Source organism: Sylvia atricapilla, chromosome 14 (assembly GCF_009819655.1).
Source record: "Sylvia atricapilla isolate bSylAtr1 chromosome 14, bSylAtr1.pri, whole genome shotgun sequence".
NCBI classification, from domain to species: Eukaryota; Metazoa; Chordata; class Aves; order Passeriformes; family Sylviidae; genus Sylvia; species Sylvia atricapilla.
The window spans coordinates 2,693,484-2,707,777 of NC_089153.1; the positions used below are offsets into that span (position 1 = coordinate 2,693,484).

The 14,294-nt window shown below is 55.0% G+C and overlaps 1 protein-coding gene across 1 annotated transcript; it reads right to left on the minus strand.

Moving 5' to 3' along the window:
* Positions 1-7,331: 7,331 nt before the first annotated feature.
* LOC136367688 (protocadherin gamma-C3-like) lies at positions 7,332-13,881 on the minus strand. Its single transcript, XM_066329490.1, is given in 21 exon segments — positions 7,332-7,508; positions 7,510-7,542; positions 7,544-7,600; positions 7,602-7,726; positions 7,946-8,012; positions 8,014-8,035; positions 8,141-8,240; positions 9,344-9,500; positions 9,503-9,754; positions 9,757-9,822; positions 9,825-9,887; positions 9,889-10,085; positions 10,088-10,202; positions 10,204-10,330; positions 10,332-10,769; positions 10,771-11,091; positions 11,093-11,180; positions 11,183-11,924; positions 12,615-12,886; positions 12,993-13,217; positions 13,845-13,881. Coding segments are annotated over 21 exon segments (3,681 nt in total).
* Between the last annotated feature and the right edge of the window lie 413 nt (positions 13,882-14,294).

The window sequence follows — 14,294 nt, forward strand, 5'->3', positions numbered from 1 at the left end:
AGACTTGGGTTTGGGTCCCTACTGATGTTAGCAGGATGAATAGCCTCATTTACAGTCTCTCAACTGGAAAACAAAAAGTAATGATAATGAAAAAAAAAAAAAAGTATTTTCTAATTCTCTCAGCCTCCATTGTAATTCACAAGAAAATTAAACTAATAACTCTCTCTGTGAGCGTGTTATGCAGATGCCGGGAGTCAGGGATAAATGTATGAAACTATCCCAGGGAAAGTCCCCCGGGAAGGAACCTCTGAGCAGACAACTATTATGCCTTGCAACACTCAGAGCTTCTCCAGCAATGCAATCTGTGCAGAGAGGAGGCTGTTTCAATTTCCTTTCTTCTCCCTCCCCCCCTTTTTGGTTGAATTCCACTTGCAGGCAGCAAAAACTTCTATGATTTTTTTGCTGGGCTTATTTCCCACTCCATCTCCATTTCCCATTTGCATATAGAGGCCCCTTTATGAAAAAAAATTCTCCATGCCAACAGAATCAAGCTCTTCAGAAGTGGCTCCCAGAGTGGTCTTCCTTCCTTATACCTTCAGCAACCAGGCAGGAAGGTTTTGGGGGGGGTGACACGAGGGTCCCCACCGTGCTGCCAAGCTCTGTGCTGTGATTCGTCCCTGCAGCTCACATCCATCCGAGTTTTTAATTCGATTTTTAAAAATCATTTTAAAGAAAAGACAGTGTTTAAAAAAAAAAAAAAAAAAGAGTGTGTAGTTTGTCGCTGCCCACGCTGCCCATCTCCAAGAGAAGAGGAGCAGGAACAAAGTTCTTGCTCCTCCCTTGCAAGACTTGGGGTGTCTTGCTGCTCCCTGTGATTCCCTGTGTGGTTCCAGCCTGGATTTGGGACACCAGGGCTCTGGGCACAGCAGGGCTCGGGAGGTACAGGCACAGCAGATGGGATGGTGCAGTCCCAGCTGGGTGCTGGTGGAGCTGTGCATCATGTGAGTAACACGGAGGGGGCACCATCTCACCGGGGATTTGGCAGTTTGCAGCCAAATCTTCATGGATCTTTACGGATAGACAGGAAAAGTGGAGCAAAATTGGGATACTTGGAAGTGATTGGGTCAGGCTTCTGCTCATGGCAGGGTCAGGTTTGATTGAAATGCACCAGGGAGCTACGGCAGATATAAAATCTGGACCCAAAAAGAGGCAGAAAAAAGGCCAGAAGGTGCACTCAGGAGAAGCCGGCTGGAGTGTGCTCAGGTATCAAAGGAGAAGAACCATCAGGGCGTGTGACATCCGACAGGCACTGAGGGGGTTAAACGCTTCACGTCATGTGGCACAATGAGCCAAGAGAACTCTTGGGGAGCACAGGAAAGGGATTCAGCCCCAGGCGATCATCCTTTTGATGATCTCCTTACATTCTGGGGCAGCTGTCAGACTGTTTTGCAGGGAGAGATTAAGAGGAAGAGGAGGTTTAGGTAACCAAATGGATTAAAATATTGCATTTCCTGGAAACAGGAAAAAGAATTTAGTTTTAGGAACTACACTCAGGATTGCATTCCTGAAGTTTGGTCTGTTAGGGGTCACTCAAAGCAAATGGCAAACCTTTTCCTCTGGTCTCTGGTGAAGTGCTGGTGTCAGAGAGGTGCTGAGGATGTCTCCTCTAAATAGTATTAAAGCAAGATCAAGAAGGAAAGTGGGGACAGGATGGAATCCTACAGGTGGGATTCAACCCCAGATTAAACTCCTCACGTTTAGATCCCTGTGTGGCTTTGTTCCATCTGTGCTCTGGGGAGCTTTGGAGATTTAGTCAATAGATACTGAACAACTGCAGAGCAAGAGCAAAGATAAATTAATCCTGGAGTGCCCAGCCTTCACCCTCGGCAGTATGAAAAAAATTCCTGTTAGCTAAAATACCAAGAAATATGGACATGGACTTAAAACTAGACTCATCAAACTAGTGAGGCTCCCCTGTGATGCTGCAGCTTAAGCTAACCTCTGAATTTCAGATATACTTGGGCTGCAAAAGTCTCTGTGTAGGGATCTGCATTATTGTCTGCACCATGCTGAACTCCAGTGCTTTTTAGAGGAAGATTTGGATACAGAAATTGGGTGACTCACTGCAATAGAACAGAACAAATTCAGACAGCTCATCTTTTCTCTGGGTTCACGTAACAGTTTAACCCCAATTTTTCTATTTCCCATGCAGCTTGCTATCACAGAGCCTCTGCATCCTGGCCTATCAGAAATCTTACAAACGCTCATAATAATTTTCTTGATTGATGGTTGCTTTTCCTGCTTCTCTTTCCTTTGTGTGATTTATTTTCTATGCAGGAAAAATGTATGATAAGACTCTTCTGGAGCTATTTAATGATATTTTCTCTTGTAGACATCATTGAAATGGACTGATTGGACGTGAGACCTTAGTAAACCTTCTGGGAATCTTCACTCTCTCTTAATTTCTTCTGATGCCTTTTTTTTCACCTGTTGTTGCAGATATTCCTAGCAATGAATTAAAATAAATATCTCATCAGAAATGCCTGCAGATCCTCTGAATGTATTTCTGATAGTTGACTGCACAAATGTTTTATTTTTCAATCCGTTTAGCATGAACTTGTTTGCCTTGCTTCCTGGCGCTGGAGAAGCACTCTGAATTCTGAGTGCTGAAATAAAAATCACTGCTATTGTTTAAAACATGCAAAAATGTATCATTTATTCAAATGTAAGATTTGTAAGTCATTGAATTTCATGGGAGACGAATCATTAGTCGAAGTGCAGGCTGCACTAGGGGTCATATTTAATTTATTTTCAAAGCCTTCATTCGTGCTTTTTGGTCCAGTGTGTCATAAGTTATTCAATACACAAAGGTGTCTACTTATGTCTCAAAGTAATTAAGCTGATTAAGTCATATTATCACTAACAAGAAGCATTAATTCCACTTGAGTGAATGCTGCAAAACAGAGCCACTGACATTTCCCCCACTTAAACTGAAAACACATTATAGGCTAACTGGGAAGCAAAAGCTTCCCTCAGCCCTGGCCTGTTCTTCCATCTGATCTCTGTGGAGGAGTTGGCAACTGATGTTTTCAGAGCAGTTGGTGCAAAGGAGCAGAGAAAATCAGCACGTGACAATCACGCAGACATTTTTCAGTGTGGCAGAGGCTAAGTTATTATGACAGAAGCTAAAGGATATTTGTTTCTACAAAGCATCTACCAAGATCAAAAAGGAAACAGGAGGAAAGGATCCAGGCAGGAACAGGCTGCTCTGTTGGTGGGTTCAGGGAGACATTTAGGAGGCATCTTGAAAATAAATCTGAATGGAACTTGACCCAGTCTTGAATAAATTGTGTTCCAACATCATCTTCAAGGGAGAGGAGAGGAGAGGAGAGGAGAGGAGAGGAGAGGAGAGGAGAGGAGAGGAGAGAGGAGAGGAGAGGAGAGGAGAGGAGAGGAGAGGAGAGGAGAGGAGAGGAGAGGAGAGGAGAGGAGAGGAGAGGAGAGGAGAGGAGAGGAGAGGAGAGGAGAGGAGAGGAGAGGAGAGGAGAGGAGAGGAGAGGAGAGGAGAGGAGAGGAGAGGAGAGGAGAGGAGAGGAGAGGAGAGGAGAGGAGAGGAGAGGAGAGGAGAGGAGAGGAGAGGAGAGGAGAGGAGAGGAGAGGAGAGGAGAGGAGAGGAGAGGAGAGGAGAGGAGAGGAGAGGAGAGGGAGAGGAGAGATTCCTAGCATATTTGGAGGATCTAACTAACCACTGAGTGCCACAGACTGGGTTGGATCCCAGCTCCATGCAGAGGCCACTGGTCATCATGGGGTTTAGCTCTGTCCTGCCAGTACCACGCCCTCTGGGAGCTGAGACCCACCTGTACCCGTGGCTCTACCCAGCCCGACCCAGCTGCATGCAGAGAGCCGTGCCCAGGCTGAGGCTTTCTGGGGAATTTGCTGGCTGTTTCTTCATTCCGTGCCTGGCAGATGGGAGTAGAACTGAGCATCAGCCCCTCTGGGTCTTTCCCTCTGGCCTCTTCTCTCTACCTCTGGATTCGTTTTGTCTCTCTGGGATACATTTTCAAGTCATTACAGAGATACAAGTAATGTTTCCATCTGAGCAGTCTATTCAGCAGCAGCAAGAGCACAGCCTCCTGTTTGTGCTGGTGCCCAGAAGCGCTGTGTGCCTGCCTCGCATGGCCTGAAGCATTTTGCAGCCAACTGCACCACACGGCAGCTTTCCCACTGTCCTAGAAGCAAATCTCAAGCTGGCTGGCTGGTCCCTGAAAGCCAAATTTGCCTCTGGATCTCTGAGAAAGCTGGAACTTGTGAGAGGGGCATCCAGAGAGTGTTCTGCTGAGCAGATCTCCAAAGGAGCTCTCATGCCAGTGCATTACCAGGCTACAGAAAGCAGCTAATGCTCATCGGCTGAGCAGGAGTGTTAGCACAGGGAGAGTTGTAAAAATAACTAGTTGTAGGGCAAAGACCTTGCATTTTTAATGAGACCCTGTCCCTGTGGGAGATCTTCAAAGGAGATCTCATCTATTAGATGGACGATTCTGACCAGACATGCCCTTTGAAGAGGGATAGTAGTGTGGTTGAGTTAGATTTATGCAAGTCCTCTCTTCCCTAAAGCAAGTCCTTTTCATTGTCCTTTTTATCAATATGGTGATTGAAATGAAAAATTGAAACTGAGCTCTTGTCAGTGCAGGTTTTCCTTCAGCTAAGCAGAAGCAGATATTGGGGGAACATGGGGGCCAGGGCCAGGTGCTGTGTTGCCCAAATCCCCTTTGGAAAGTGCCTGAACTGGATATACAACCCTGGGGGGTCAGCAAGAAGTACAGATGTGTGTGTGTATATCCATCTCATCGGGTGGGCTGATGGTCAGGACTGATGGAGGGGACACGGAGGCATCAGTGAGCCTTGGCAGTAGGGATTAAAAAACGCCAAGAAAATACAATGGAGAGTGACAGGGGAGGTGGCAAACCTGTCCCCTTCTTTGCTCAACCCCATGATTTTCTGAAGACAGAGATGTAAAATGTCACTTTGAAATACCTATGGTTTTGGGAGGTCAGCTTTGAGATCAATTTCCCTTTGGGAAGCCACACCTGGGCAGCTGATACAAAACCCCGCTTCCATGTGTTCATTTAGCCCCTGGGATGCCATGAAGGACAGGATGTGCTGCGTGCTTTTACTGTGTGAGCTGGAACGCAGTGAGCAGCTTGGCCCTCCTGCAGAGGGGCTGCAGTCCTCTCCCAGTGCCTGACCAGCACCACCTAAAAACGCAGGGGAGATACTGCCAGAGTTAATCCGGGAGGGGGAGATGCTGCCCTGCAGGGAGCCAGGTCCATTTGATGCTTTTATTGCTTCTTGAGGCTGTTATTAATCTTATTGTATCACTTTACATAATTCCCTTGTTCTTTTGAAGCAGTGGAACAGGCTAATACTGTGCAGAGGTCTCAGGCAGTAGCTGTTTGGGGTTCTTTTACCCTTAACTCTCTCTGGAGACCCTTGAAGAATGCACTTGGCAGCATAAATCCTTCATCCTACCGCCTAATTGGGACAGGGAATATTTCATCTACCCGCAGTCAGGCAGATGTGAGCTGGGAGTGAAGTCACCAGAAGCAGCCAGGTCTCTTTCATGTCCAAAGCATTGTCCTCCCAGGCCCCTGACTCCCACGGGGTCCCTTTGAGTGCTCCCTGCCCCCTGCTTCCACTGAAGAGCACATTGCCCACTTGTAGACAAGGACTTTTCTGGGTTAATCCCACAAGCCGCATTGCAGCCCTCCCCACGCCAGCCACTGAGCAAGTTCAGGGTACGAGAAGGGACAACCACGGCCCAGCCACCTCAGGACTTCATCTGAAGGCCAAGTGCTTCCCAGCAACAGATACAGGCTTGCCTATCCCCAGGGAGCTGGCCCTGACACCTGGCACAGACCCCCGGTAATCTCTGTGGCTCCTGAGGAGAGCTGCTGGGTGCCTGTCCAGAGGAAGGATAAATTACCCAGAGAAAGCACTGTGACAACCACGAGTTGTTCTGCCATTAGTGCCACATCCAGCCCCTCTCCCCAGCAGCCTGTGGATGCCCTCACCATGGTGCAAATTCCCCCTGCCCGAGCTGCAATATCGAGCAAGGAGCTGTGTGACATCTCCAGCTCCTTCTGACCGTGACCCCAAAGTGCTCCTGAGTCCAGGGAAGGAGGGAAGGGGATCTTGAGCCCCCAGAATCCAGGTGAAGTGAATAAAAAGAGCTCTTGGCAAAAAAAGGAGCTCTGTGCTCCAGAACTCAGAAGGACAGACATATTTCCTGGAGCTAGGGGTACTGCTCCAGAGCTGTGCAGCAATCCCTGCTGTTGTGTGCAACTCAGGGACAGCCAGGAGCCAGGGTGAGCTATTAAAATACAATTTATTGGTACAAATCAAACATAGTGAAACAAAGTCAGTTTAGAAAGAGCTGTCATGTTCTGCACAGATGGATTCAAAATGAACTGTCCCATGACTGGAGCAATTGGCAATGGGGACAGACAGACTGGTGGACAGGTGCAGGGTGCACAAGGCAGGGGAGAGACTGTTCTGGGGCTGGAGTCCTGCCCTTGAGGGCTCCTGACTGCCAGCTAAAAGCTCTCAAAGAGAAACAGGGCACACTTGAAGATATTTGTCCTGTGCAGGTGAGGTCCCCAGTGCAGGGGTTCCTCCAGGTATCCAGGATTTGGGGAAAACAGAGATCCAAGTGAGGGCAGGGGCAGGAGGGAAGAGACTGTCACCTGTGCTGGGGTCACTGCAATGGTTGGAAAACTGTTTTTCTTTCAGAAGATGGTGCCTTGGGCTAGAGAGCTACCCAGCAGGGCCTCACCTTGTGCATCTCTCAGGCGTTTAAGCCAGCAGCTCTTCTGGCCATCCATCCGTGTGTGCACGTGTTGTTCCTGGCACAAAGGCTGTCCTCTGCCCTGGAGCCGGGCTAGGTCCAGCCCTGCAAGGGCTGGGTCAGGGTCTGAAGAGAAGCCCTCATGAAGGCTGGGGTTTTGCACTCACTTCCCAGAGAAAACAGGCACCAATTGCTGCTCTAGACATGCAACACATCCTGCTGGATCTCAGGGACAGAGCAGTGGTCCTGTCCCCGTGTGTAAGGTCAGGCTTGGCTGAACCAGGCTTGGTCTGCACACACTTTCCACACCTACTGGGACAGAGATACAGGCATGCAGCTCAGTACATTCACACAGCCAGACAAGACAAGAAGAGACAATGTTTACAGAGATGAATGGTCCCTAAGGGTACATGGGAATGGGTAAACTCAAGGCAGATTTGCTTAAATCTGGTCATATGGACCTCAAACAGCACCTGCTGCCAATACAGCTCTGCAAGATGAGATGGGAGAATTCCCCCAGCCACCACGCCCCCAATCCCTGTAATTTTCATCTCTTGTCCTTAAATCCTTCACACATGATCTGTTGAGCCATTCTCCCAGCAGCCCCATAGTCTCGAGTGGTCCATTGCATGGAGGCGTGTGCTGTGGTTGGACCTGGCAGCTGAAATAATGCAGAAGATTCCAAGGACAGAGCCATCCAGGCTAGTTTCAGGTCGTTGTTGATATACCACACTGTCATGCATGTCACAATAAGTTGTGCATCTTCTTCCTCTTGCCAAAGGTGGAGAAGCTTTTTGTCTCCCGGCCTGGGAAGAGGTGGCCCATCCTTGCTGGAAAGCAGAGTGGGGGTGCCAGGGATGTAAACGTTGTGCTGATAATCCAGGGCTGGGTACAAGGGGCTGTACTGGGGTGTCCAGATGCTGTTGGGGCCCGCTGAAGCTTCTGAAACTCTGGAGAAAAGATGAGTGTCAGATTGGCTCAGGTCACATCCACATCCCAGGGTGCAACTCCTGCGTCATCAACCTCCATCCTGGGGTCTGGACACCCCTTCCACCCACAGACCTCCACCCACTGCTAGGAACAGGGATGTGATGCCCCCATTGCACCTCCAAAAGCCACCAGAGGGTCTGGTTTTCCCAGCCCCAGTATCCCAATACTAACCAGAGACAGGGGTCACCAGTGGTGCACAGCTCTCGTGCTCCTTCTGGAGGGCTCTACGGATTTCCCCCCACGTCTTCCAGGCTCTGGGAGCTAAAGAGAACAGACTGGTTCTAAGCTGTGTCAGAAATAACCTCCCCATTCCTGTATCCCCCGTTCCACCTGCTTCCTCTGTTCCCCCCAGTGCTAGCTCAGTACCTTTTCAGGGCAGGTCTCTGTGTGCCTGGAGGCAGCCAGTCCGTGTTGGGCTGCTTGGCCTGGAAAAACCGGGAAGAGCAAGGTTGGTTATTGGGACCCTCTGTCAACAGCCCCTGGGACTCTTTGCCAAAATCCCAGCAGCCAGCACAAGCTTCAGCAGGCAGGGATGCAGGACCAAAGCTTCCACTTTCCCTGTGCCATTTGTGGACAGCAAGCAGCACATTCCTGGTTGGAAAAAACTGAGACAGCATCGAATCCACCAGTTCCCTTCCGGACCTCTCTCACCCTCCTGAGATAATGGGGTGGTTAGGGATTGGTTCTCTGCCTCGGGAGTTTTTAGCCTGTCGTTCTGGGGAAAGACAGGTGTTTTCCTATTCCTGCTAATTTTCAAAAGGCTTTTTTGCATGAGCAGTGCTTATTTAGCCCAGTCCGAGGTATCAAATGGCGAGAGATGCAGAAATTGGCTGCACGCTCCATGTCCCAGGAGGGTTGCGAAAACTGCAGGAAAATCTAATTAAGTGTTAGGAAAGAGAGTCCAGGGGTGCAAGGAGACACGTGGAGAGACTCTCTTGGCAGAGAGTCTTGGGCTCTCCTAAGAAGGGCTGGTTTATTAAAAGTCAGACGTAAGTGATTAAAACGCCTCATCACTCTCCATCCTTGTAATCGTATTTTTGGAGAGTATTTCATCAGGAAAATTAGACATTCCTCATTTCAATACCTAACAAAATGTTGACATGAAAATCCTGCCCTGAAGACACCCACGCCCTCCCTGCTGGCACAAGCCTGGTGCAGAGGCAGCAGCCAGGCCCGGGACAACCGCAGACCTGCCAGCACAGGGGAGGCAGAGCAGCAGAGATGCTCAGACTGTCCCAGTGTGGATTGCTTACCCACGCGAAGGGGAAGCCACCCCCACTATCCCATCGCCCTGAGGGCACCGGAGCATCATCTGCTGCCTCTAATGGGTACAAAAGACGGTGAGAAGGGATTTCCTCTCGCCTCAGCCGAGCCTGGCGCTCCCCGGTAATTAGACCGTCGGGAAGCTCGGTGGAGATCCCTCTGCCTGACGGCTCCTAATTCCCGCAACTGATCAAAGGCTCTGGTTATTCCTCTGGGAGCAGCCGTGCCTGGTTTCCCTGGTGGCTGAGGGAGGGGGCTGGGGGGACCTGGCCGAGTGCTGGTAAGCACTGCTGGGCATTATGTTACCTCTTGGAGACCTGGAGATGCTTGCTATCTTGGCCGGGACCAGCTTCCCGGGATCCTTCTCGTTGTTCCGGGGGGGACTGCAGGGTTTGAGGAACATGAAGTCACTCTGAGCAGACTCAGACCCGAGGCAGACCTTGTAGCAGTAGCCTGGGGGGCCACGCCCGCAGGCACATCAAGGCAGGTGGCAGAGCCGCGCTCCCTGGCAGGGGCCTGTGCCGTCAGGTTGGAAGTCTTCAGGCCAATCAGAGGAGGGGTCTGGACCCGGGACCGCAGTTGGCAGCGAGGTGGCGAGCAGCTGTCCCCCTGGGCGGGAGCGCCGCTTCTCCGCGGCAGCGAATAGGCTGTGAGAATGAGGATGGCCAGGAGGAAGGTGAAGGAGATGGAGCCCAGGGAGACAAGGAGATAGAAGGGTGAGTTGGGGAAGATGAGGACACCTCTGGAGGGAGGCTGAACTCGCTGAAGTCGGACGAGAGTCTGGGGCAATGGTCTCCACCACGGAAAGCAGGAGGGACACGGTGGCAGAGAGGGCTGGCTGCCACCCGTCACCGCACCTGCACCACCAGCTGCTGCCGGCTGGCATCCTGCCTCCAGAAGGAGCGGAGGGGCGCAGCTCACCAGGTGTCGGGCGCCACGCTGAAGAGGGTGAAGTCAGTAGCCTGGAGGAGCTGGTAGGAGAGGCGAGAGTTCAGCCCAGCATCCGCATCACACCGCCGACACCCGTGCCCCACCAGGTAGCCAGGCGGGCTGACCGGCGCACCAGCTCCGTGGCCCCGGAGCCATTGCGCAGCATGGGGGAAACGATGACCGGAGCGTTGATCGTTCTGGTCCCAGCACAAAGATGTGGACGGGTGACGTTGGCAACTGAGAGGGGGAAAACCCGCGTCCTGAGCTTGCACTTGGATCTGGAAGCTGCGGATCTGCTCGTAGTCGAGGGAGCGCAGGGCGTACATGTGCCCGCTGTCCGAGTTGAGGACAACGAGGTGCCCAGGGCATGCCGTGGATGTGCCCCTCTAGCGAGGAGGTAGGAAAGTAGGCATGTTGTTGGCAGTCGGGGTCTAACGCACTGACAGAGCAGATGGAGGCACCCGGTGCGTTGTTCTCCATCACGTAGACGCTGTAGGAGGGCTGGAGGAAGCGCGGCGCGTTGTCATTCACATCAGACACCGGGATGGTGAGGGTGCTGCGGGTCAGCAGGGCGGGCGAGCCCATGTCTCGGGCCGTGATGCTCACATTGTACTCAGGCACAACCTCCCTGTCCAGCGCTTGCGTGGTCACCAGCGTGTAGTAGTTGCGGAAGGAGGAGCGGAGCTCGAATGGCACGTTGGGGCCAACCTCACAGCTCACACGGCCGTTGTCCCCAGAGTCCCGGTCCAAAACACTGATGACGGCGATCACAGTGCCTGGGGGGCATCCTCCAGCACAGGGTGGACACAGAGGTGAGGGTCACCTCTGGCGCGTTGTCATTGACGTCAAGGAGGTGCACAAGCACCCTGCAGTGCACAGCCACAGCTGAGGGTCCGCGGTCCTTGGCTTGCACGTAGAGCTCGTGGAGGCTGGCCCGCTCGTAGTCCAGGCGGCCCTTGAGCAGCACCTGCCCACTCCGGGGCTCTATGTGGAAGAGCTCCCGGACACGCGGTGGTGCGTGCCCACTGAAGGAGTACTCGATCTCCCCGTTGGGGCCCTCATCCAGGTCAGTGGCATTGAGCTGGATGACCAGAGTGCCAGCAGGAGCATCCTCAGGAAGGCTCACCGTAGGAGGGCTGGTCAAAGGCAGGCACGTTGTCGTTGGCGTCCAGCACCGTGACGAGGATGTGTGCCGTGCCTGAGCGCTCGGGGAGCCGCCGTCGAGAGCCGTGAGCAGCACCCGGTGCACACGCTGCTGCTCGCGGTCCAGGGCACGCTCCAGCACCAGCTCTGCAAACTTGCTGGCATCACTCCGTGTCTGCACCTCCAGGGAAAAGAAGCCGTTGGGGCTGAGGCGGTAGGTGTGCACAGAGTTGGTACCCACGTCGGGATCCTGGGCGCTCTCCAGGGGGAAGCGGGCGCCGAGCACGGCGGACTCGGCCACCTCCAGCACATATTCCTGCCAAGGGAAGGTGGGTGCGTGGTCGTTGATGTCCAGCACCTCCACCTCGACGCGGTAGAGCTCCAGCGGGCTCTCGACGAGGAGCTGCAGGTGGAGCAGGCAGGTGCCCCCGGCCTCGCACACCTCCTCCCGGTCAATCCGCTCGTTCACAAAGAGGATCCCGTTCTCCAGGTTCACCTCCAGGTGCTGCCTGGCCCCGGCCCGCGACACGATGCGGAACCTCCGCGCTGACAGAGTGGACACATCCAGCCCCAGGTCCTCACCCAGGTTGGCCACGAAGGCTCCGTGTTCCAGCTCCTCCGGCACGGCGTAGCGCAGCTGCCCCCTCGCCGGGTGGCGCCCGGGGGCCCGGCCAAGAGGAGGAAGAGGAGGGAGCGGAGGAAGAGCTGCCCCGGCCGGAGCCTTCCCCGGCCCCCATGGCCCCGCGGCAGCCCCGAGACGAGGAGTCGCAGCCGCACCTCCGCCTCCTCCCCTCTCCTTCGCTTGCCTCTTGCACTTTCAAAGAGTTTAGGGCTCCCGGGGGGGCGGAGGAGGGCCTTGCCCAGAGCTGCGGGGCCGAACCGCGGCCACCGGCAGTCGCTTAACCCTTTCTTTGCTGGCCCCCGCAAGGGGCTGCAATCCGGGTCCCGGGGCCACGGCAGAATCTGTTCACCGGAGCCGGACGCACCTGGAGAGGGGCCACCTTCGGGGAGATCCCGTTAACGGCGGTAGGAGGAGCTCCAGCGAGACCGATCGCTGCCCGGGGCACCGGTATTACCCCGCAAATGCTGCGCGTCCCCGCGGTAGATTAAGAGGAGCCCAGATCGCGGCTGCTGCCAAATCCCCCGGCCGCGTCCCCCGCCGTGCCGGTCCTAACCTTTACCAGATGGTTAAGCCCCTCCAGACTTGATTACATTTCCCTGCACACCGTTTTCCTTGTAATGCGGAGTTTTTAATTACAGGAGCAGAGGGATTACAGCCCTGGATAAAGCTGAGCCCATCAGCGCGGAGGCACAGAGACCCCCCCCCACCGCCTTCTTTCCCTGCCTCCTTCCCACCCCCGACACCCGCTTGCCCACGGCTCCGCGTCCCAAATCCCGCTCCCCACCGGGCACCCCAGTGTCAGCCCCCTCGGGCTCTCGGAGCACAGATACCCCGGGATCTGCCTCCCCACAGCCCCAGCGGTGCCCCACCGCGGGCACAAACTTTCGGCCCCCCGCGGAAGGCGAGGGGGAGGCGGGAGCAGAGCGAGCCGCTGGTCCCCCGCTGGCCCCCGAAGCGCGACAGACGGCGGCCCCTGCGCCCCCCCTCCCCGCCCCGGTACCGCTCACGGTCCCTGCGCTGGCCGATCCGTTCTCCCCGCAGACCCGTCTCCAGCCGCCGCCGCGCCCGGGCAGCTCCGTGAATCGCCTCCCACCGTCGCCGTCCCCGGAGGCGCTCGGTAACGGGACGGGGCGGCCGCTGCCCCCGCCCCGCGGCTGCTCAGGGTGCGGATAATCCCCTAACGATCTAGTTAAAGGCTCCAAGGGGCTCGGAGCGGCTTTAGCCGGGCATTGATATTTCACCGCCTTTGTCTCTGCTTACCGGTCCCCGTAGGGAAGGGAACGGCCGGCCCCAGCCGCTCCCCCGCCTTGCTCCCCACGGGACGAGGGGAAGCAGGATCCAGGGCCGACCGGGAGACCGGAGGAGGCAGGAGGCGGCGGAGCTGGAGGGGTTTGTCGGGCTGGGAAAAGGATCTGGTCCCTGCGAGTGCAGCGAGACCCACGCGGGACGTGCCGCGCTCGTGGGGTCGGCGGTCGGGGAGGAGGGCTGGCAGGGGGGGCAGGGAAGCAGCGGAGCGCCCGGGACACGCGTGGGCTCGGGCCGCTCACGGGTGGAATCGGGACGGCTCCCGGTAAGTGAAGCCCAGCCTGCATCGGCAGCGCCGGTCACTGCCAGCCTGTCCCCCGCGCCATCTCCCACGCCAAGACCACCCCGGCGGCGTCGTTGTCACCCCCGCCCCGATCTGTTTCTTTCTAATCCCTCCCCAATCCCCGATTTGCGTCCCCCCCGCGCCCCCCCCTCCCTTTTCCATCACCGCCCAGCCCTCCCGGGGCTGAGACCCCGGAGGTGGGATGGAGCGGGTGGCGTTCCTCCGGGAGCCCCCTCGAGTGCTGCTCAGCCAGAGGGGGATTGAGGGTGGGGGTGAGACGGGAGGCAGAAATTTTCGGGGGGTCTTATTTCATTCCCTCCAGTCCTTCCCCCGTCTCCGACCAAAATGCATTCTGCAAAATCATTGGAGCGGCTCTGGTCCTATTGTTTGATTTAGAGTAAAATATTCACCACCACTTCCTGCTCCCCCAGGTGCACCGGCAGGATCCCGGCCCCCCCGACTCCCTGCCCGGTCCTTCCCGCCCTTCCTCAGCTCTGCTTGGTAATGCACCCCCACGCCCGCACATCTCGTCGCTGCTTCCTTGGAGGGGAACCGTGTCATGTTCCCTCTTGCTTCCCTCCCCTAAGGGAGATCACAAGATAGTCCCATCCAGTTCATTTTCCTCATCTCCTCAGACCTTGTAGTCTCTTCTAGCTCCTCTTCCAGACCCCATGATTCCAGGGGACCAAGGTCAAACGGGGGGGGGGCGTGGGAGGGGTTAGGGAGAAGAGACTTGTTCCAAGGATCCCTTTCCTGAAGGAAATGGCACAGGCGGGGGTGCTGCAGAGGGGTGAGGAATCCAAAGAGGAGCCTTTTTTGGGGAAACATAGCAGGGGAGGGGGAGCAGCAGGATGGGGGGATGGAACGGGGACAGTGCATCACTAACATCCCACTTCATACCCTGTAGATTTTAAGGCCCCTCTTGTGTTGCAGAAGTGTTCAGCTGCCAGTCCTGTTCTTGGGGCAGGGAATCA